This window comes from Lethenteron reissneri, chromosome 25 (assembly GCF_015708825.2).
Source record: "Lethenteron reissneri isolate LAM-NWPU_2019-01 chromosome 25, ASM1570882v1, whole genome shotgun sequence".
Classification (NCBI taxonomy): Eukaryota; Metazoa; Chordata; class Hyperoartia; order Petromyzontiformes; family Petromyzontidae; genus Lethenteron; species Lethenteron reissneri.
Window position 1 is genome coordinate 12,335,330 of NC_083803.1, and position 24,558 is coordinate 12,359,887.

A 24,558-nucleotide genomic window follows, 5' to 3' on the forward strand; every position below is an offset into this window, starting at 1 on the left:
CTATTGCTACGAGGATAATCCGGCACTGAGTGGCGGTGATGCTACAGCACATGTTTTTTGTCTGACGGGCGATACGATTGAGGCTGCTTGCAGGTCAGCGTTTACAGACTTCAATTAACCCCCCCACCCTCCCATTTAGCGATGTGAGCATGGGCCGTAATATCCTGCCAGTATTCAAATAGCGCAGGGCTATCGTGACAACAAACGGGAAAGGGTGATCAAGGAGGCGTAAAAGCTGCAGTAAAGTAATTGACCACTGCTTAGTGCACCGTGCTCTGACCTCATCAAACATGTGCTGTAGCATTCAATTTCTTGTCATGGATAATTCAATTCCTCGTCAAGGATAATGTCAGAAGAGAGATATCTCAAAGAGTCCTTGCTAGGGCCTCCTTTCACCAATCTGCATTGAAGTATGGCCAAACAACTACCATGACCGAAACTGTGTGAACTTTTTATCCAGCAGCGGATGTACAAAGGGATATAAATTAGAATTGCCATTGGTCAGCACAGCTGAACCAGTCTCAATCTGGTCACAGTACTAATCTAAACTTTTTATTGTACCAGTTGAGGCCCACTGAGATATATTTAGCTCTTTTTCAGAAGCGACCTGGCCACAAATGTTAGCTCAACGAAGTGGCTTATCACGTGGAAATTTATAACAGCCAAATACTCAAGCGCATGTTACTAAATGTGGAGGGTAAAACCGGAGGAGCCGGAGAAAAATCCACGCGACCATGGGGAAAACATTCACACTTCAAATGTACAAGCGTCAGGCTTGGAAACGAACTCCACGACCTCCTGCATACCAGGCGAGGGAGTTAATATCTCGCCACCGTGGCGCCTAAGTACAAAACCACCTTGGTGCATGGTACAGAACACTGTAAACGTGAGATGGAATAATACATCGCTTTACGTGTTCCCTAGCCCCACAATTCTTAAAATATTTATTTTTAGTCACATGTTTTAAAGCATAATAAACAAACAATGCGCGTGTTTTTCCTCCCACTTTTCAAACGCAGTTTACTTTAAAGTGCAGGCATATTTATGGAGCATAAAAGCCCTGAAAAAAATAGCTCCTGCAATATCTGTACTCCTGTTCGCGGGTGTTTCCTGCATTTGTGAACCCGTGGAAATCGTTTAAAAACATATTTTCGAGCGAGCTCATAAACTTTGCCTTTGAGAAGTAAAATAAGTACGAGTCTGTTTTAAGCGCTAGTGTGCATCCAACCACACTCTTTCACGTCAGCCTCATGCCACCGCAGACACGAAATCAGGAAACATGTGTACTAATCTACTTTACATTATTAAGGGTCTTTTGTCACAGGCAGTAAGTCGTGTTCATAAGACAAGAAGTATTGCAGACTGAACTTGAACAAGAAAAGTGCCTGTGTTGTGTGTATGGCGGCAGAGAGGAATTCCAGACAATAGGTGCAGCAGCAGAGAAGCAGTGACAGCAAGTGGCAGTTCAGCACGTGAAAGGGGATACTAAAATTATATATTTTTTTAATCCAGTAAGGCCCACTGAGTTTTGTTAGCTCTTTTTCAGCAGTGAATTGGCAACAAATGATAGCTCAACGAAGTGGCTTATCACGTGGAATTTTATAGCAGCCAAATACTCTTAACGCACGTTTCTAAATGTGGAGGGAAAAACCGGAGGAACCGGAGAAAAATCTACGCGACCAAGGGGAGAACATCATGCAAACTTCAAATATACAGCAGGCGTCAGGGTTGGGATCCAGGACCCCCTGCATACCAGGCGAGGTAGTTAACATCTTCCCACTGGTGCCTAATAGATTTGTACTGAGCCCGATGTTGTGCTGGCAACGTTGCAACCTGTAGTCTGACACCGAGAGCATCTGATACACACTCGTCGTCATTCATCCAATAGTGAACCAGGCTCAGCCCTCCTTAGCTTTCGTGATCCAACGAGATGAGGCACACGCAAGGTGATTTGGTCAGAGGCAATCGTTTTTTCCTACATCCATCTCAAGGGACTCACACCCTCAAGAGATAATGCATCCCAAACGGGCTCGCCATAGTCAGACAAGGGACATCAATCGAGGGCGATAATGGATCTGAAAGAGTTCTCAGCAGGTTAAATAAATGATTCCAGTGACGAGAGATAATGTCAAAGTACTCTCGCTATCCGTCACAAGAGACAATTAATCCCAACAGGTTCTCACACGCTTAATTAAAGGATATCAATCACTGGAGATAATGATCGTTCTTGCGTTCTCACACAATTAAATATAGAAAATGCAATAAAATAATGCCAATGGGCCCACGCCCAGGTTAAATAAAGCATATCAATCGTTCCAGATAACACTTCTCAATGGACACGTAACTGATTCAGTAGATGTCTACTTTGTTTATACAAGAGTTCATTATGCATTTTCCCTGCTGATCTCCACACATAGCTGGATGAATCGGTTTTTCTGTATCCATAGATTATATTTAGGAGCTTACAATCACTACAATGAACGGTACTTAAATCGCAATTTTCTGCTTAAAATTTAGTACCAAACATTATACATCCTCCAATTAAAAGTATGCACAATAAAAACCAAATTGTAATTGAGAATTCAACCTCCGTATACACAACCTAAATGTTTATATGTGTATGTTCAGCGCTGCAATATGATTAAGTGAAAACCGTATTGAACATATTGGGAGCTTCATGTGCATCACCGATGATCAGCCTAATGGTATCAGCTTACTACACTTGATATAACCTCATTCACCCAAGGGTGCTAGGGGGGCGTCCATAAATGACGTCACGCGATTTTGGACGATTTTTGACCCCCCCCCCCCCTTCGTCACACGGCGTCACAAAAAGTCAGACCCCCCCTCAAATATGACGTCACAAAGCTCTGCTCCCCCTACCCTCCAAAAACAAAACATGCTTCAAATCGCTTTAAACTATTGTCATTGTAGTGCGTATTTAATGTGGCGCTATACTCTGATGTTGTAGGAGAAAACATTTTTTTTAAGTCTATTTAATTAAGTAGAACGTGTTGTTTATATTTATTAAAAGTTGCGCATTTTGATGTGACGTCACATTTCGCAAACCCCCCCCTTCGTCACACATCGTCACAAATGACTGGCCCCTCCCTAGGTGCGTAACGTCATTTATGGACGGCTCCTTAGTTATTGCTCTAACACGCACATTAGTCACCTGGGACAAATTACCACCTCTATACAGCTATGACAAAGTTAAAGTGTCTCCAGTAGATCTGACTTCTCTGATTATTGACATCATCGATGAGTCAAACTGATCATCCGTTCAATGACTAAACTAATCGGATATACTCTTTGGTTCTTTCGGTAAAGTCGCGTAGAAAATAAAATCAAACAATAATAGAAACACGACGTTTCGATTGCAACACAATCAACCATCGTCGGGTAAGAATGAATGAGAAAAAACACAAACAAAGTAAACTTAGAAACACAATGCAACACAACACAGAGAGCTGGCCAACACAACAGCCAACACGCCACCAGGCTGACCACGCTCCTCCAACGAATGACGACAAACAGAAAGACAGCGCCACTGTGTCGAGGCCTGGCTGACCACGCACCAGACATATCGTGCCATAAAAAATTTACCCGTAAAAACAAAGTTTTTCACTATAAATCCTTTATATGCGTGGCATCGGTTTCATTGTATTATTCATTTCTGTTATTCTTGAGTAAGCAAGCAAGCAAGTGAAGTTAACATAAAGGATTTAACAAGTAAACCCGCAAAAACAAAGTTTTTCACTCTAAATCCTTTATATGCGTGGCGGCTAGAGTTCTCTCGTCCTCTGGCTTGAGATGGCTGCAATCTATGGGTCAGATGATTGTCTGCCAGTATTAAGCAATTGGTAATTAAATATTTAATTAGTTTTCCCTAAACAGTGTAAAATTTTGGAAAAAAAATTTCACGAAAATTAATTGTCACACACAACGAGTCTGTGTGGAAAATGTCAGCTCGATTGGATCACGGGAAGTGGGTTAAAAAACGAGCGAAAGATTTGCACGGTCCTAAGCAAGCAAGCGAACTTAATATTAAGGATATAAAACTATTTTCGCCTGTGGAGGACGCGGGGATCGATCCCGCGACCTTTGGCATGGGAAGCGAGGGCGCTACCAACTGCACTACTCCGCCACGGCCTGTGGAGGTGGTTACGCTCTGGGCTCTTGCACTGTGATGTTCAGCCAAAGCGATGAATAATTTCTATTTGAATATATGTAAAATAATTTTTTTTTGCCTAAAAAGTGTAAAATTTTGGGAATTTTTTTTAACGAACAATAATTGTCTGGCACAACGAGTCTGTGTGGAAAATGTCAGCTCGATTGGATCACGGGAAGTGCGTTAAAAAACGAGCGAAAGATTTGCACGGTCCTAAGCAAGCAATCAAGCACGCGAATTTAATATAAAGGATTTAAAAATGAAAGATCACCTCTTGACATGCCCCGTATATTCCCGAGGGCACTAGCGTTGACCTGTTTTACCACTTTCAAGAACCTGGCGGCTTCAATGTAACTGCTCTATAAATAGTCTCCAGTGTACAGCGTGGGGGCAGGGATTTCATGCCATGTGGTTAGTCAACATTTGCGTCATCATGAAACGGGCGGCTACAGTCCTCTCGTCCTCTGGCTTGAGATGGCTGCCACCTATGGGTCAGATGATTGTCTGCCACAATTAAGCAATTGGTAATTAGATATTTATTTATTTTTCCCCAAACAATGTAAAATTTTGGAAAAAAAATTTCATGAAAATTAATTGTCAAGCACAACGAGTCTGTGTGCAAAATGTCAGCTCGATTGGATCACGGGAAGTGAGTTAAAAAACGACCGAAAGATTTGCACGGTCCTAAGCAAGCAAGCAAGCACGCAAGCACGCAAGCAAGTGAACTTAATACAAGTAAACCCGTAACAAGTAAACCCGTAAAAACAAAGTTTTTCACTATAAATCCTTTATATGCGTGGCGGCTAGAGTCCTCTCGTCCTCTGGCTTGAGATGGCTGCCACCTATGGGTCAGATGATTGTCTGCCACCATTAAGCAATTGGTAATTAAATATTTAATTTGTTTTCCCTAAACAGTGTAAAATTTTGGATTTTTTTTTCACGAAAATTAATTGTCACACACAACGAGTCTGTGTGTAAAATGTCAGCTCGATTGGATCACGGGAAGTGGGTTAAAAAACGAGCGAAAGATTTGCACGGTCCTAAGCAAGCAAGCGAACTTAATATAAAGGATTTAAAAATATATTCGCCTATGGAGGACGCGGGGATCGATCCCGCGACCTTTGGCATGGGAAGCGAGGGCGCTACCAACTGCGCTACTCCACCACGTCCTGTGGAGGGGTTACGCTCTGAGCTCTTACACTCTGACGTTCAGCCAAAGCCATGAATGCGTTCTATTTGAATATATGTAAACTAATTTTTTTTTGCCTAAAAAGTGTAAAATTTTGGGAATTTTTTGTTCACGAACAATAATTGTCTGGCACAACGAGTCTGTGTGGAAAATGTCAGCTCGATTGGATCACGGGAAGTTGGTTAAAAAACGACCGAAAGATTTGCACGGTCCTAAGCAAGCAAGCAAGCACGCAAGCACGCGAACTTAATATAAAGGATTTAATAAAGGATTTAATAAGTATAACCCGTAAAAACAAAGTTTTTCACTATAAATCCTTTATATGCGTGGCGGCTAGAGTCCTCTCGTCCTCTGGCTTGAGATGGCTGCCACCTATGGGTCAGATGATTGTCTGCCAGTATGAAGCAATTGGTAATTAAATATTTAATTTGTTTTCCCTAAACAGTGTAAAATTTTGGAAAAAAAATTTCACGAACATTAATTGTCTCGCACAACGAGTCTGTGTGCAAAATGTCAGCTCGATTGGATCACGGGAAGTGGGTTAAAAAACGATCGAAAGATTTGCACGGTCGTAAGCAAGCAAGCAAGCACGCAAGCACGCAAGCAAGCAAGCGAACTTAATATAAAGGATTTAAAAATAGGAACAATTCCTCGCCTCTGTTGGCACGTGTGCCTCTACACAGTCACACCTGGCGTGACTTTACTGTACTGGATAAATCCAGCGGCATCTACAGCTTGTTTACGTGCCTGAAAAAAAATAATAATACAGCAACAACTACTTACGCCTTCTTAGACCTCTGCACAACACCGGGAAGGATTTGGGACACTTGAGTGTTTTTTTGGGGTCTTATGATCCCGAGTTCAGGATAACAAAAAAAAATGCCAAGATGACGAAGGTCACTCAAGACCACCTCGACGTAATTTTGGTCAAGGAATCGTCCCGATTGCAGAGGCGGTGTCCCGACTGGCTCGCTGATGCAATTAAGGAGAACAAATTGCCTCATAAAAATTTTTTTTAGTTTAAACCCACTGGAAATCGTGTTAGCTCCACGCTATGATGCTTGTGAATGTACGACCAAGGTTACTGTAGTAATCAGATTACAGGCAGCTGCACAGTAACGTCGTGTCATTGTCCTCAGAGGTGAGTCCAGGTAAAAAAAGAATACACCCCCATTACATAGTTTGAGCTCGGGTATTTATTTTTCTTCACATACTCTATGTCAATCCACTGCTGGATGACAACCACCCCATGATGTTGTTGGTCGTTTCGAAGGTTGTTTGACCATACTTCACCATGTTGTTGATTGTCTTCCCTGAAATCTGAGGAAATAACTATTTAGTTTTCATTTTATTTATCACAACGCACAAGGAGGGTATTAACTACCAGCATTCTGATTACACGGAAATTATATAGCCCCCTGGTGTGTTCTCGGGTCGTGCTTGCTGTGTGTTGTTCGGCATGATGTCCGACATTGCTGAAGAAACTCCAAGGCACTTGGAGCAAAAAACGATTTGCCGGAACAACCCAAAACGACATCGGGAGAGGCCCACGGCACAGGAGGAGCCCTAGCAGCAGTCTGCGTGCCACTGCTTACAGACCTTTCTTCTGCCCTGAGCCGACAAACAAAAACAGCAAACAGTGCAGAGGCAAGGTCCAGTCGGAGTCATCGATTATCGTCAGGAGGGATTAACAAAGCTTATAAACAAGCAACATAATCCTCTGTAGCTCTTGTCGATGTGTTTGCTGGGGGTGTGGCGGAGGTGGGGGGGGTGTACCGCAAGTTGCTCAGCATGATGTCCGACAATTCATTCCACGTGCTGGGAGCTTCCTCAGGGATTTCCGCAGACATCATGCCGGACATCGAGTGGGGACAGACAACGCATGGCAGAGGCACGCAGCACAACCACGGAACCCACGCAGTCGGTACAACGCCTCTCTCTCTCTCTGTGTGTGTTTGTGTATCTTTCAATAATGTTTCCAACCAGCTGTTTTGTGTCCTTCACACGGTCTGCTTTCCGACGACACGCGTTTTAATAACGCGCATTGGATATAACGCGATTGAGTGAGCATAACTACGTCGCGCGAGTAGGAATACGCGGTTGTTCGGCTGCCTCGGCATAGCATCAGGCAAGGCGGGGGATGCTGCTGGATGCTTCTAGATGCTACCCACGCGCCTCAGTCTTTTTTTTCCCGAATGGCGTGGAAACATCGGTGCTCAGAAGACAAAGGCGGCAGGGCATGGCTCTGACTATACCGCCCCCCCCCCCCCGTTTTGTGTTATGCCGGCCTTCACAGATGCACATCAACGGGCACTTGCCTCGACAGTCTGAATGGCTATATGGGGGATCTTTGTATTTTGTTGTGTCGTGGTGCACACCTGTAGTCCGTCAACATGGCAGGCAGAGTTGGCGGATCAGGCAGAGATCATTGCGCATGAGGCGCTCACCTCCAGTGGCAGCGAGGAGCTTTTAGATAATAAACGAATGACATGCTGAAAAGTAGATACATAGTTATCGACCTACTTGATGTACTGCCAAGTTCTTGCCACCTCATAGCCAAGCAGCGAGTGTATGGTTATTATTGAATTATGAATGCACTTGTTTAAAAGCCTCACCGAGTCTCAAGAATATTGTTGGGGATAGTCCTGACAATTTTTTATTGGAGCAGAGGGCGAGGTTCCTGCTGTGTGTGTGATCCCAATCGAGTAATTTGCAAGTACATTTTGTTTTTGCAGAATTGACGAACGCAATTACCGTGGCAGAAGAGAACAGACGGCACTGCAAGGCATTACAATGGCTGGGTCCATCCATGTCACACCTTTGAGTGCGACCCATTTAAATATTTTCACCAATTATCGAGCAATTATTTTCGGCCAAGTGCTGCCGTGGTTGGATCTCGCAGTGAGTTTAAATTCCCGTCGGGGCTTGACGAGGCCTTGGTCATCCTTCAGGTTGGCAAAGCCCAACATAGGTGGTCTTCCATTAGAGTAAAGTGCCCCTGCCTTAGGAATGTGGAATTTCCAGCTCTAGTTCAGAGGTTTCGGCAGGGACCGTGGCAACCCCATAATTTGTTGGAGCGTAGAGACACCGACCTTGATCAGTGCTATTAGGCCGCAAGCTAAATATTGATTATTCTCCGATTGGCTTGGGGAGCATGGGACCTCGTGTAACTATGTGGTCTTCTGACAGAGATGGATTTACAGTAAACTATAGTGATTGTAATTTCAAGTCAAAGTGTCTCCCATGTTCGGTAAGGGGAGGAAACTCTAAAATCCTATTGTGGGGCCAGTCTGTCCATAGCGCAACCACTGCTGACCTCAACACAAAGCTGTACTTAATGTATCCATCGTTGCTCATGTGACCTACACAACCAGGATTTGTAACCGTAGGATCAAACGTCGAATGCTTTAACCTCAGCGCCATCCAGCCAAATCACATGATTAACTGTCTTTGGAAATGTTCGGTACATCATCATCATCAGCCATGGTCAATCCACTGCTAAATAAAGGCCTCCCCAAGATGCCACCATCTCTCACGATCCTGTGATGCAACAATCCACCGAGCAGCCGCCCACGAAGTTCACTCCATCTCCCCGTGCGTGTCCTCTAGGACACTGGTGAATATTGTTGCCCGAGGTTAACAACTCAGCTACACGATTCTGAGTTAAATGAGCCAAAATCGTGCCATGTTTGGAAATCGTGTAAAGGAACGACAACATGCAAATTCGTTATTTCCACATTCTTCATGCACTGCCAATGAGTTACCTGATAACGTGCTATGGAAACAGTAAGCCTTATCTATACGGACCGACCGGAATGTTTGCCAGGAATCAAAACTACATACACATCGTGAGCCTATTTGATAGATACTATATTTTTCTCTCAGGCGGTTGCCTAAGCTGGAATGGATGTTTGCTTTAAGATAAGTGCAAAATAACAAATTGCTTGAAAAGGCTTTCAGAAATAGGTTTTTCTCAGAAACTGGACAAACAGCTCCTCCGCATTCCTTTGCTTATATAAATTTCCATCTTTCTCTCAGAGATGGAGCGAGACAACGCGAGGTCTCATCGAACTTTCAGTGCAGGGACAAGTTTTGGTGGCCATGAGTCGTCTCTGCTCCTGTTTATGCTGCCCTCCTACCGTATCCGGCTGGGTGATACAGTGGTTTGGGCAATCGACTCACAATAAGAAGGTTTTGAGTTTACATTCCGGTCGAGGACCATCTCAGTCGATCTTCCTGAAAGTCTCGATTGGAACGATTACCGCATTGTGGGAGGTTTGCAGTGGTCGTCTTATGGAGGGAATGTGAAATTTCCACCATGAACTAAGTCGGGGCTGCCGACTGAGATGAGCGCCACACCATTGCCCCCTTAGAAGAAAAAAGCACTTTGACTTCATTATTTTTTACTTGACCTCGCTGTAGCTTCGTGCCCTTGACGGACACACCGTGCACGTGCCCTTACAAAAAGAGTAGCCAATTGTCAGAGTTGGAGGCACCGGCCAAGTGCCGTGGTTTTCAGCTCGTGTCCTTGTGTGCTGAGCATAATGGTCCAGCGGAAGTGCAGTAGTTAGTGCACTGCACTGCGAACCCAGCAACCTGCGTTCAATTCCTGACCACAGATAACAGTGGCGAATATCTGAACCAGTCCAGGGCCTCCCTGAGGTCAACTCAGAATTTTTTTCTGGTATGGCGTGGAAAAATCGGCGCTCAGGAGACAAAGGCAGCAGGGCATGGTTCTGACCATACCAACTCCATGTTGTGTTATGCCGGCCTTCACAGATGCGCATTAACGGGCACTTGCCCCGACAGTCTGTATGGCTATATGGGCGATCTTTGTCTTTTTGTGTCGTGGTGCACACCTGTAGTCCATCAACATGGCAGGCAGAGTTGGCGAATCAGGCAGAGATCATTGCGCATGAGGCGCTCACCTAAATTGGCAGTGAGGAGCTTTTAGATAATACCTATTTAGTTATCGACCTACTTGATGTACTACCAAGTTCTTGCCACCTCATTGCCAAGCAGCGAGTGTATGGTTATTATTTAATTATGAATGCGCTTGTTTGAAAGCCTCACCGAGTCTCGAGAATATATCGTTGGGGATTGTCCTGCCATTTTTTTCAGAGCAGAAGGTGCCTTCTGTGTGTGATCCCAATTGAGTAATATGCAAGAATTTTTTTTTTGCTCAGGATTGAGATGTTTGACTAATTGCCAGTTACACTGTACGTTTTATTTGCATATCTACGAGAGTAAACTGGAGTACACGGAGGAAAACCCATCCAGAACAGGGGGAAAATGTACAAAGCATCAATAGTAACCATTATATTGGAATAAGGGAACTTTAAGCCTTGAGAATCACAATTGCAACCAAAAGGTAATCCCAAAGGTATCTCTTGCTTGTAAACGTTTCGTGTAACGCATCATCTTTCAAGGATTTCACAATGTGAGCATGAGTGGATTGGATTAAGGGACACATGAATATAAATCCGTGGGATTATTATTGTAATATAAAAGTATTCCGAAGCTAATCTCTTGCTTTTAAACACGTCGCGAAATCTGTTCCCCCTTGGACGTATGTCCACACGGAAGCCATAGAGTTGCCCAATGCGACTGCAATACAATATATTGTACAATGCAGGATCCACAATCGGGAGTTCCCTTCGTGTTCTGGTGAGCACATTGCACTTGCAAACCAGGGAACGGCAGTTCTATTCCATCTCCTGGCATGGCGGTTGAAATAATGGTGCAAGTTTCTTAAATATCTCCGCCTTTGTCTAACCCAGCAGAAAAAAATGTGTACAACGGCAGTCAATCGATCGAGGTTCATGTGTGGCTACTTCTGATGAACATGGAAGAGTAGACCAAAGACCCCCAAGAGTTTGTTGTCGTGTTATAAGATCAACAATTGTTGCATCGTCTGTTTTGCTAAAATATTTTCACGTAGTGATTACCATTACCTGTTACATTTTTTTACAAAATATTTCATATCTTGACAACATATTTCTGACAAAATTATAACTAAGGTTCACAAAAATAATTACATTTATAAAAAAAGGACTATTATGCCGTTAAATCAATACAATGTTGAAAGCATTAGATTTTTCATGATTTTCTGAAAGCATGTGCATCATACGCATATAGATTGCAATGTTACAGTAATCAAAAGACTAATGACAGGCTTATGTTCAGTGAATTGAAATAAAATACCCAGGAAGCAATCATTATATTCGTATTAAAGGTGAATACTGTAAAAAAAGGCTACAAAACATGAAATACAATTAGAGTTAAGGGCAAACTGATGTGGCGATAATCGTCGTATCGCGCATTTTTTTCTCAAATCGCATCGCATCGTGAACTTCGACCTTGCCGACGTGGCGTGAGTGGGGGCGGCTCACCTTGCGGACGGCCCTGGGTGAAATCTCGCGGGGGCAGCAGCACCCGGCGTGCGGGGGGCACCCCCCGTGGAGACACCACCTTCCACGAGACGCCGCTGTCTCCGCGGAGAGACCATACGCACCCGCCCGAGTCAAAGTCGCAGTCGTGGCCTGGAATGCAGCATTGTCGGGGGGGGGGAGGGTGGGAGAGGCAGGTTGTTTGAGGCCAGCGGAAAAGGCAGATTTAGTTTTTGTTTTGTTTGAATCGTAAATTAAATTGCCGTTACACATCATCGTAGGCCCCGTCACGTGGGCACAGAAATCACGGCAGTACTGGCCATGGCAGTGCCAAGGAGAGCGGCTGGCGAGCGTGACTTTTATTTTGTAACCTGTCTTTGTCTGCACGTGTGTCTGTCTCTCTCTCGCTCTGTCCTTCGATCTGTTCTGTCATCTGTCTATCTTTTCTGTCTTGTTTGTGTACATGGATGTTGTGTCTGGTTGCCCATCTGTCTGATGGACGATTTGGCATTTTGAAGGAAAACTCCATAGCATTTAAGGTTTATATTTTGAACTTGCATTCTTAGCATGTATTACTTTTGTGTGACAAAAGAAAGCCTTGCAAGGGTTAATTTCTTCTGACTTTTTTCTGAAACAATTATCTTTTCTCCTTTTGCTTGTAATAAAATACAAGTAACCACATTTACATTGGCTCTCTATATTAAAAAAAAAAAGTTAAAGTGTCTCCTTCCTCAGATGAGCATTGGGCAGTGGTCTTCCTGTGGCTCTGAGTCAATGGTGGAAACTCTACATTCCTATGACGGGACCATTATATGCACATGACAATAGCTGTTGGCTTCCCACATGCAGAGGCCCAGTAGACCGCCGACTCGGATATGAATTAATTTTTTATCTTTATGTTTTTTAGCAGCTAATCGCACGAGGTGTTAACTGCTGATACTGTAGAAACACGGCTGTCATCGGTAAACCCAAATCAAAGAAAATAATTACTTCAGAAGAACAGCATCAGCTCAGGGACGGCTTGTCCTGCATACTCTTCTCAAGAATAGGTCGGTATGTACTGGCCGTCAAAGCTGAACGATAACACGTGGAAATTATCCAGAGCTAAATTACATAAAAATTTATGGCAATTGTTCCCATGGACGTACGGTTATCGGTCTTTATATTTGGCGAGCACATGACGTATTTGATGTGAATAAACAGGCCCTCAAATTACTCAGCACCGTACAGGGCATTCTTGATTTGAAGCGTTCGTGATTGCAGGAATCCATACTCTTTGCTTTAATAGTTCAGAATGTAATGTATCAGTCATGCCCTGTACATACTCTTTGGTTCTTTCGGTAAAGTCACGTAGATAGAAAAAATAATAGATCACGACGCTTCGATCGCCACACAAGCAATCGTCTTCAGGTCAGAGACGATTGCTTGTGTGGCGATCGAAACGTCGTGATCTATTAATTTTTTTTATACTTACGTGACTTTACCGAAAGAACCAAAGAGTATGTACAGGGCATGACTGATACATTACATTCTGAACTATTAAAGCACTACAAACTAAACCTTTAAAAAATATTTTAGCAGGTTAGACAATATCGGCCATACACCATTAAAATGGTGACTACAAATTAAATTAAATTCTGTTGTGGTGTTTTAGCTTCGAGTGTGATTATTGAGTATAGAAAACGTGCTATTGTTTGTTAAATTAATCACTTTTGTTCATAATGCACCAGCCTCAACACTGTGAGCAGCAACATCACAGCCCCAATGTTTTTTTTCTTTCCCTTCTATGAGAAACAGCACAGCCTCAATCATTTGCTTAATCACTTATTCACTCACTGAACAGCTCGCTTAACAACTCGCTCACTTGTTCACCCGCACCCACTCACTTTATCACTTGTCCTTTCGCTCATTCTGTAAATGGAAAGGTCTGCTGTAGGGTTTCCTATGTTTGTCAAAAACGTTACTGAACTTCACATCGCTATGAAGCTGGCCGATCTTTGGCGACGGCAAATGTGTAATTTTTATTGTTTGGAGAGACTTTCACTTCCGCCGTGCATCTTTGAATCAGCCAGAAGCTCGGAGTACTTTAAACCTGCATCTGCCATTTGTCAGTGAGCAGGAGTGCTGATGAATATGTATATTACAGGTCAGTCGGTCAACCTTTAATAATGACATTCATAACACGCCAGATTTGCAGTCAAGTCAACAGCTCAGAGGTGCGGAGCCAGGCTCAGGGCTGCTTGAAGGCCTGACCAAAGAGATAGAGGCCTTTAAATGTTTTTGAAAGTCAAGAGTGCATTTGACGTTGCGGATGTGCAAGGAGAGTTCCACACCGAGGGGGCGGCAGCAGAGAACCCACGTGAGGCTGTAACAGTTTGAGACCTTGGTGTCCAAAGCAGATTTTGAGTGACACTGAGTAGGGTTCTACCATGAGCCTAATGAGAGACCTTGAAGACCACACGTCGTTTTTCAAGGAATATGGCCACATTGTGGTACGGCGATATTGGATTCTCATGCAAACGATTAAATCTTTGTGATTCCACCGATGTCTCTGGCAGAGCCTTGGATTAGAAGCAACTGCTGCCACCCCACAACAACGATATCAAGAGTAGTGGTCGGTATGACTCCCACCATCGATGGCACCACACCTTGCCCTCTCTGCCTTCTCAGAAATCTCTCGCCTGTTTGTGCAGTCGGCACCGCACCGCCACGATCTATTTGTGCGCTATCCAACCATCTGCCTGTAGATCTTCCTGTTGATCAAAGACCGTTAATATCGCTCCAGTGCCTGTCTTAATTACCTACCTTCCATTTCGCCTGTATGCCCCTCGCATCTCAACCATCTCTTTATCATTGCCTGTAACTACTTTTCTTCTATAATGAGCTCAAAATGCTTTCTTGAACCCACCATGCACTTCCTGACATTTGGCTGATGCACCTTTCAAAGGTTTATCCTCCGCTTGCTTAACGGTCAACCATCACAGGCATGTTGCGATCTCTAAGTTATGAATGTCGGCTTGCAATGACGATTGGCACGGACAATGAAGTGGGAATGTTAAACCATTTAATGAATGTACTCACAGATGATATAATTTGCATGGCACTGCGGTGACATATAAGCCACTCCTGGCTAATGTCATGGGAAAAAAAACATACAACCAGCTTTGTAAAGGCACAATGTACATAGCAAATGGAACATCCTTGTAAACAAGGTAATTTCGGTCTAATGGATCCCTATTGAAGCACACACTGAAGTGGATAGGTAAGTCAATAGCTGGAAATGTTTGTTTATGATTGAGTTCATGAATGGGTTAGGCAGGGTAGAAAGACAAATATAATGTATAGAGAATGATAGAGAGTGAGACCGATAGATAGATAGATATACACATTATATATACTGGCCTTACAAGTGTGTTTTTGTACTAGTTACATCCACTGGACAGTTATGTGTAATTTATTCACTTACATTTATGAAGATATATTTATATGGTGCATTTGCCTTCATGGGCCTCAAAGCAACCTGCATGAGTTGCGTAATAAAATATTTGATTTTGTAAACAGCTCAAAGCGTGAGTAAACAAGTTATTTGCAGTGTCTGAAAGGAAACACAAGGGGCCACCATTTCTGTACGGCATCTCTAGATATGGTCACATTGTAAGACATGAAATGAATCAATTTCCTGTTGTATTATAAAGCCCGGAAATGTTGGAGCAATACGTCTCTCAGCCAGCATTGCAAATGAACATCTGGGCAGTTCACCAGCATCGGTTCAAGCAAAGCCTGGCCTACGAGGAGATAGGGCGCAGCCCTGCAACGACCTGCCCACGCCACCGTCTGTATGTACATAAAAAAAAAATACCAAGCAATTCCAAAGAAATTAGTTTTCAATGTAGGTGATTTTTCAATCTAGATGATTTTGATCGGCAGGAAGAACGTTCCAGACGGCCGCAGAAGCTGCTCCGGTTCGCATGGTTGGTTTCAATTAGCACGGTTGGCTACGTACCGTGCGACAAAGGTTCAACGTACATACATACGAAAGCTCCAATGGATGGACGGATGATTGGCCGATTTTAATGGGTGAGGCTGGCGAATGTTGCGTGTGGTGTTCTCACCCCCTTGTGCCCACATCTCTCCGGAGGGCACCCAGGCTTTATTGCGCGTGCCGGTTGTATCCTGTAGCTTAGAGTTGTTCTCTGAAACGGCAACAAACAACAACAATAACAACAACCTAAGAGAGGGCACCGCCAACAGCAATAACAGCAGCAGCAGCTTCACAGGAGGCCAGAGCAGACTGTGCGTAGACAAGGTCCACACAGTTGATGAGATGCCGCTTGTTAATAGGATTGGAGAAATTTGTGACGATTCAATTTTGAGACATCGAGGGGCATCAAGAGAACATAAACGCCATGACCAAGACGTTAGTGTACGCTACCCCTGTGTTCATGAGCAGCTCTGAGAGCCCCATTCGAGAGCAGCATACTCTTCCACTCTGGCCAGACGTCTTTGAGAAGATGTGGGAGTATTGATTTAAAGCTTTCGTGACTGCAGGGATTAATCTTCTTGGTTCTTTCGGTAAAGTCACGTAGAAGGGAAGTAATAAAATAATAAAACATAATAAAATTTTATTATGTTTTATTTTTATTATTTTATTACTTCCCTTCTACGTGACTTTACCGAAAGAACCAAGAAGGAGATGTGGGAGTACCCACACACTGCACCCTACCGCATGCAACCTGCCGATTGACTGTAATTCAATTCGCTTGTCATCGTGGGTTGATCAAATGGGGCGTCAGGGCCAGTTTAGATATCGCTGAGCAACAGCCGGGAATCTAACTCAGGTCACCGGTTCATAACACCGCGCTAACCACTGTGCCACCGCTCGATTCCCGTATATTGCATCAGCTGAAAAAAAACTATCAAAATAACAATTCGCTACAAAAAAAATGTTATTAGTCTTTGCAGACTTCCTTGAGTTGTGAGTCACACAAATTAAACGGCCACTCATGACGGGCCATCACTTCAGCACCTCTCGTACTGCCAGCACTTGCTCTACAACAAACGGCTCTCAGGAGTCACGGTCTCGAAGGGACGTGTGATTACGAAATACAATGATGTGGTCATTCACAGTTAAGCGAGCATAATTACATCATCGTCACGGCTAAGCTACACCACAGGGATAAATGTGGCCCAGAAGTTAATTGTAAAATTGTACCAGCCAAGTCTTCAACCCATAAACTCAACCCTATAGGGCACAATGGCCATGCCAGTGTCCTCCCAGGGAAAACATCTTTTTGCTCCAAGGAATGCAGCTGGATACCTTAGAGGCCCATACGCTTGCCGCCGAACCAATAAAATTAACACGCGTAATGTTGTTTGGCTGACATTTAGTGTGCCCTTTATAGATGTACAATTTTAATGAGAAGAGCGCTAATTCCACTGGATTTTATAAGCTATTTTAAAATATTGGCGACCCATTATGGTTAGGGGCAGTGTTGTTCTCGACAGTGAATGGGCCTAAGATGCCCTCGGGATTTTTCCTACTTGTAATGAGAGCCCGATTCCATAATATATCATCTGTGGAAACAGTAAAAAGAGAATATCTCCGTTAAACATGGGTTAGCCATAACATGGAAGCACCGGGCTCTCATTTGTACATTTTTACAGTCCTAATTCTGGCTGGTTGGTCAACTTAATCAATCATCATATGCCTCTGGGGTCCACAATAATGAGTACCGCTTTGTAGGAAGTTACCAGTTATACTGAAAGACTAGGTCCTGCCATATTTCTCTCGTCCCCTGGCCCTTTGGACCGTTAGGGGCATGACTGTTTCCTTTCTCAATATCTTCTTGCGCAAGCGGTCTTTGCCCTCCTATTTGTCATTGCGTTTTTTTAATCAACTCTGAGATGGCTTCCATCGCCTTCCACATTGTGAAGATTCTCCCACGGGCTCAGTGCTGAAAATGGAGGTGAGCTCTGCACCCCGGGATGGTGACATGGCTGAGCGGTCGTTGCCTTCGCCGCTTGTTGGAGACGCTTGCGGTTGGAATCCAGCAGGCCACCCTGATTATTACCGCGGTTATATTAGCTATATATATGTGCGGCGTCTACTTCGAAATGGATGTTCAAGCATCCCCTTGGTGTCGTTTTGAAATGAGTAGGCCATTGTATTCCCGCGTCAAGGTCCTTCCCCCGCACCTCCGATTAGCAAGGTTGTCTACGTATAGTGCAGAAGAAGTTCAACATACATACCTATAACGTCCTAATCTGCCAAATTTCTCAAAAATGATCCACAAATTACTCAATTGGGATTACATGTAGCAACATTGCCCCCTACTGTGAATCTACCGCAGACTACGTCTGTTAAACACAGCACCTTCCCTCGTGAAAGCATTGCACTATAAGAACGGCGCGATTACCAAATGTACTCAATTGTTGTAATTATTTGCTTGCGCAACCTTGGCTGAACGTGACAAACGGTCTCAGAATATTTGGACCTCCATGGATCGATCTACCAATTTAAAACAGGTTTCCGGGGGTTGTGACGGTGTTGTATTACACTTCAGCGATGAGGTGGAGCAATGCGTCACATGTCCAGGTGTTACCGCCTTGGCGACCCTCAATCTGGACACTTGGTCAACAACCCCCGTGAGCGCGCGTCACGCTGCAGCCTAAAAACCCTGCACGTGGACACACGTCAAAATGTCACGTGATCGCGGAAAAGCAGATTCGATTCAGGGCCATTGCCCGAGGTAGCAGGTGTAGCAGGCTGTTTGACGACAAAGAGTTGTTGTTCTAGATTTGAAGCTTTCGTGACTGCAAGGATTCATATTCTTAGGTTTTTTCGGTAAAGTCACGTAGGTAAAACATTAAAATTAATAAAAGTAAAATAAAATAAAAATCACGACGTTCCGGAGGCAACACAAGCTTCCGTCTTCAGGTGGAACCGTCACAGCCCGACAGCTGTAATGTTTTACCTACGTGACTTTACCGAAAAAACATAAGAATAAGAGTTGTTGTTGTTGTGCTAGCGTAAATATTCCCGTAACATTGAGCCGAAGACATAAGAGTGGGCGAAGCTGGAGTGTAAAGGTCAGCGCGCTGCACTACGAGCCCGATGAGCCTGAGTTCGATTCCTGCTTGTGGCCAATATCAGTGACGTGTCTGAAGCTAGTCCTGAGCCTACCAAGACATTTACTTGGCCTTAGATGGGCACCTGGTGCGGTGTCTAAATGTTAGCATTGGGGAGACAAAGGCGGGTGTGGTGCTGGCCACCCACGCCCCTCGTATGCCATGTATGTTGAACTTCTTTCGCACCGTACGTAGCTAATCGGAGGTGCCGTGTCAGCCTTACTAAATGCTTACTAATAGCACTCGCCCCAAAAGTATATTAAAGGCTATGCTGGGGTACCTTTCTATTTGCTTGTCTTTTTTATAGGGGGTGGTGGTGCATTTCTGTAGAATCCCATAGAAGTCGGTACTAATCGTGGGTATGCACACAAAGCATATGAAGCTCTCCTAAAATAGCCTCGCTCGAGTTGGTGTTAAATGAGTAACTGGTGCGCCATGCCAACACTTCGTCCACTGTGTCTGCCTTAATAGGTGCCAGCCGACACCAATCGCCCCATCATCCTACATAGGCTACACACGAGTTTGTGTTGTACACATACGTCTATGTTGAATGTTGATTGGTGTGTATAATGTGTGTTGTATAGGTACGTTGTGTTGCAAATAATCAATTTATTACATTCTAATGTTACTGCCCGTGTAACGACGCATGTTGAAATCTTGTCCTGTTAATGAGTACCTATTAATGGCACAAGCTGATGCGGTGTATATGTCCACAATCGAGAGTGCATTTGCTTTGTGTGTGTTCATCATGTCACCATCGGTCCTGGGCCTCCCCGAGGTCGACTAAGCCTCAAATGAGTACCTGGTGCATTGTGTAAACATCGCCACTGGGAAGACAAAGGCAGCCGGGCATGGTGCTGGCCACACACCCCCTCGTTTGCTGTGACAGCCTTCATAGGTGCTCGCTCACAGCACTTGCCGCAACAGTCTGTTAAGGCTATACGGGGAATATTTGTCTTTGTTGTGTACATATATCATTATTGCATACATGTTCAATGCGGATAGATGTCTTCTTTGCCCAAACAAGTGAAAATAATGAATTAGTGTGATTAAAAGACACACAGTGGCTGCTTGTGCAATATATTTGTTTCGATTCCCAAACCAGGTTTTCAGCTCTACCCAGCCCATCACCCATGCAGCAGGGTTCAATCCATAGCGCGGGACATGACACTGGTTTACAAACACGAGCTGAATTGCAAACACTCCCTTCATATGGAGGACCATTCTTACAACATTTTAACCAAAACACATTCCCTAACTTCTAGCTGTTAACACACTGACAGACAATGTGTTCCATGTATTGTAAGGGCACATGTTAAAGAAACTGTGATGTCATTCACGGAACGAGGTATTTTGGGCCAACAGCCCAATTTCAAATTTGAGTTACTCCCCTATCACATTAATGGGCAGCATTGCTCATCTGGATTGGTGACAATGAGCCAATTGTGAAAATTACACATTGCTATATCAGTCTCTGCATCGGAAAACCACTGTTCATGACTTCCTACATGAGTGGTACTAATTTTATCAACCCCAGGGGGATGATGATGGTGCACTCAAGCTATCGCTCACCCGCAACTCGAACTAATTACTTACAATTGCTAACCCAGTGATCTACCACAGCGTGACTCACAAGAGAGATAATGCATCTCAATGGGCTCTAATCACGTTGAATGGGGAATATCAATTGATTAATTCACAAAGCAATCAAACAGTCAATCACTTTCACTCCCCTTCGGAGAAGGCCTATTTATTCCACTTGTTCCAATTTCATTCCTTGCAAAGCGTCCAATGAATGATTGAATGAAGGTAAGAAAAAAAACATATCCACTGCATATATATTAATTTATGCTAGTTTAAATGACACACAGCCACTTGCCATTTCTTGCCACATGCCCTGCTGAGAATGCAATTGTGTATCGCTGCACTTCCCTGGCCTGGGAGTTGAATAAGTACAGCTTTATTTATTTGGGTTCCAGCAGCTGGAAGGGAAATCAATATGCGACACTACACCGCAATATTGGATAAGCAAGAGGTGTTTGCATTTAAAGCGCACATTACGGCAGCAAAGCGGCAGCCGTCCCACAAAAATGCCGATGAATTATTCATTTTATATTTCCACTGTCGCTTGCGCGGAGACGTAAGCTTATCACTTAGTACGCAAAACTGGCAGGGAGACACGTGAGAAGGCCGGCAGAGATGTCAAGATGAGGGCATTAAATTGTTAAAATATCGACCTTCGAGTGCATCAATCTGCACCCATTGCGGCACACATCTAGCCTCTCCCACATTCATTCAGTTTTTTTTTGGGACAGGACACACAAAAAAAGGACCGACTGTGAAGGAGTGGAGAGGGAGGAATACGGGAAGCGTGGGAAATGTGGGTTTACAATGGCCGACGTGTGCACTCGGATGCCAGATCGAGATACACGAGTGAGATGCAGCCAGACTGCAGGGAGACGCTTTCTGGAAACATGCGTATGTGCTCTCCTCTTTCAATTCTGGACATTAGTTCATGAAAAAAAATAAAAGGCTGCAGAGCAACCATTTTCTTTGCCGATTAAGCGAGTCTTGAACTAGCGGTAGCAATCCCAACATTCCCCCGGTGTGCAATGCTTATCTTCATTGGTGGCGCCTAAGCCGGTGGTGGAAATCTTGATTTGAAGCTTTCGTGCCTGCAGGAATCAATACTCTTTGGTTATTTCGGTAAAGTCACGTGGGTAGAAAAATAATAGATCACGACGTTTCGATCGCAACACAAGCAATCGTCATCAGGTGGGACAACCACAGCAAGAAAAAAACTGCTGAAGTAGTTTCAACTAGTGATGACTTTCCAATCAAGTGGCACTTTTATAATGTTACGAACTTTACAAGAGATGATGGGGCTTGAGTCACAACAACAATGTTTTTTTTCTAAAGTCTGTATTCCCATCCTTAAAATAAGTTCAAACTCCACATTTCCATGAGCAGAACTAGTCTGATCATCGGACAAGCATTGTTCAATCCCCAAAACATGGTACTTATTTGATCAAATCTGACGGGATCATGATAGTGATGTGCTCAGTTGACCCTGGGTGTAAATTGTATTCATATCTTTGGTCTCTCTAACCATCGTTCCACCCAGAATGAATATAATAATGTTCACAACAACGCATTAATATTTATTATAATAAACCACTTTGCTCTGTAGGTACTTTTATGAAGATGTGGATAACTTGCCCCATTAATCCCGATTGGATTCTCCATTGCAGGATATTAGGAATCCACTGAAGCTATGCACTTGTAAATCTAGACTAACTAATTGCTTTAGAACTGCTTTTGTGTTTAGTTTGTTGTCCTACCCCTTGCACCTCCGATTAGCACGGCTGGCTATGTACAGTGCGAAAGAAGTTCAACATACATACAGTGGTTACATAATTAATTGATGCAACTTGCGTGTGTTCAGTGAGCACAACGCGCTGGCCGTACGCAAAACGTCGGCGGGCGTGCAAATAATTCCGCAGTGTGCAGGGGCCTCTGTGCATTGAACTTTGAACTTGAACTTATTTTGCACCATACGTAGCCTTCTTCTTCTTTAGTGCTGCCTAATGGCGTGTGCGACTTCACGATGATATTGGTCCCGGTCTAGCACGGCGTGTAGAGTTTGTGCTGTTGTTAATTGTAGCCATGTTTTGATTTTACTGAGCCATGTCGTTTTTGGCCGTCCTGGTCGTTTTTTCCCTTCGATTTTTCCTTCCAGGATTTGCTTTAATAGCTGGTATTTGTGGTCGTTTCGGGCAATGTGGCCTAGGTAGTAACACTTCCTGCTAATGATGGTCTTCAGCAGTTGCCTGTCAGTGCCCATATCTTGCAGAACTTGTATATTGGTGGTTTTGGCTGTCCATGGGATTTTCAGCATTCTTCGATACAGCCACATCTCGAAAGCTTCGAGCCTTTTTGTTGCTGTTGTTGTCAGTGTCCACGTCTCTACTCCGTACAGCAAAATTGACCAGCCAACCGTGCTAATCCAGAGGTGTGGGGAGCGGGGGGAGGAATCAGAGGTGTGGGGGAAATCTGTGCGTGAGGCCAAGGATGAGCGATGGGGGAGGGAGGGCGGACGATGTTTGTAATCGTGGTTGCGCAAGCAAAACAGCGACCCCAAGGGCAAGGGCAATAAGCTGTGTTCACGGTGTGGATAATATTGGCCCAAGCAAAGTCAACGCCCACGTCGCATATCTTTTGGAGAGTGAAATGCCCACCGAGGCGTCGCGAGTGACACGATTTCTTACGGCGTTTACGCTTTGCAGAAAAGGCTGCATACAAGCGCTTTGTGAAAATGTGCAAGTTGGCGTCGCCGTTTGTTGCGAATCTGTGTGCATTTGTGAAAGTGGTGCTGTGTAAGATCACTCGACTCATAATTTCAATGCTGCTTACGAGTTAAAGTCCCAGAACGGAGACTCAACGTATCCCACCTTCCTCCTGGAGTTCATAACATGCCGAGCTGTTTGGTAGGAGATCAGGTCTGTTGGGTGGGAAGTCAAAGTCAGGTACTAATGATAGGTCCATTTGCTTCGTTAGGTTGGGGTCAGGAGTTGGGCGAGGATCTGGGGTACAAAACTCTCTCAGCCAATTTAAATCACTGTCAATTAATGGCAATTTTAACTGAAAAAGTTTTTATGCAACTGACGACTGGCTGGCCAGTTGGATCAGAGTTTGGGCTACAGCAAATTGTCTCCTCCACAACCTAGTATGTTAAATTTCGATTTAAAGCTTTTGTGACTGCAGGGATTCATCTTCTTGGTTCTTTCGGTAAAGTCACGTAAATTTCGATTTAAAGCTTTCGTGAATGCAGGGATTCATCTTCTTGGTTCTTTCGGTAAAGTCACGTAGAAGGGGAAAAAAAATCATAATGAAATACAATTCTCACGACGTTTCGGCCACAACGCAAGCAGCTGCTTCGGCTACAACGCAAGCAGCTGCTTGCAAGCAGCAGCAAGCAGCTGCATTGTGGCCGAAGCAGCTGCTTGCGTTGTGGCCGAAACGTCGTGAAAATTGTATTTAATGTTTTATTTTTATTATTTTATTATTTCCCTTCTACGTGACTTTACCGAAAGAACCAATAACCTAGTATATTGTTGAATTTCCCTGCACAAATTGGCAAATTCTGTACGGATTTTTTGGGGGGTATTTCTTTTTCACTTTTTTTTTACTCGAGTTGTATTCCAAGCTCATCTTCCACAGTCGCATACCGTCGGGATCTTTTCACGGAGTTGGGAATAGTATGCCCGCCCGTGTGTTATCAGGCCGAAGTGTGCCTGTCTCAGTGTCGACCCGTGCATTACGCTACTTTAGCAGTCTTATCTCTGCTGCTGCTGCTGCTATCACGGTTTCTGTGTTAGCATCCTGTTGTCTGTAACTGCTAGGCACTGCGCCAAGGCCACTATAACAAGGTCACGTAACAATGACGGTGCAAGCGTTAAACGAAAATACTTTGCGACTCTCGTCATTCGCAAGCACTGCCTTGTTATTCAAAACAGTCAAATTAATCTATTGTAATGTACAGCTCTTTGTCAACCCACTGCTCGATGTAAACCTTCAGATGGTGTGCCAGTCATTGGGGTTGTGTGACCATACTTCACCGCAATGGTCAGCACGAATTGGTGAAGGATGTAGAACTAGGATGGTACACAGGTCGTTTTGGC

General features: G+C 44.1%; 1 protein-coding gene across 1 annotated transcript in view; it reads right to left on the reverse strand.

Moving 5' to 3' along the window:
• LOC133347247 (ALK tyrosine kinase receptor-like) overlaps positions 1 to 24,558 on the reverse strand; it is a 186,772-nt gene that overhangs the window by 97,254 nt on the left and 64,960 nt on the right. The window contains exons 2-3 of the mRNA XM_061559357.1: positions 15,862 to 15,942; positions 11,753 to 11,902 (exon numbers count right to left, since the gene is read on the reverse strand). Of these exons, the coding sequence (XP_061415341.1) occupies positions 11,753 to 11,902; positions 15,862 to 15,942 (231 nt within the window). The remainder of the gene's footprint in view (positions 1 to 11,752; positions 11,903 to 15,861; positions 15,943 to 24,558) is intronic.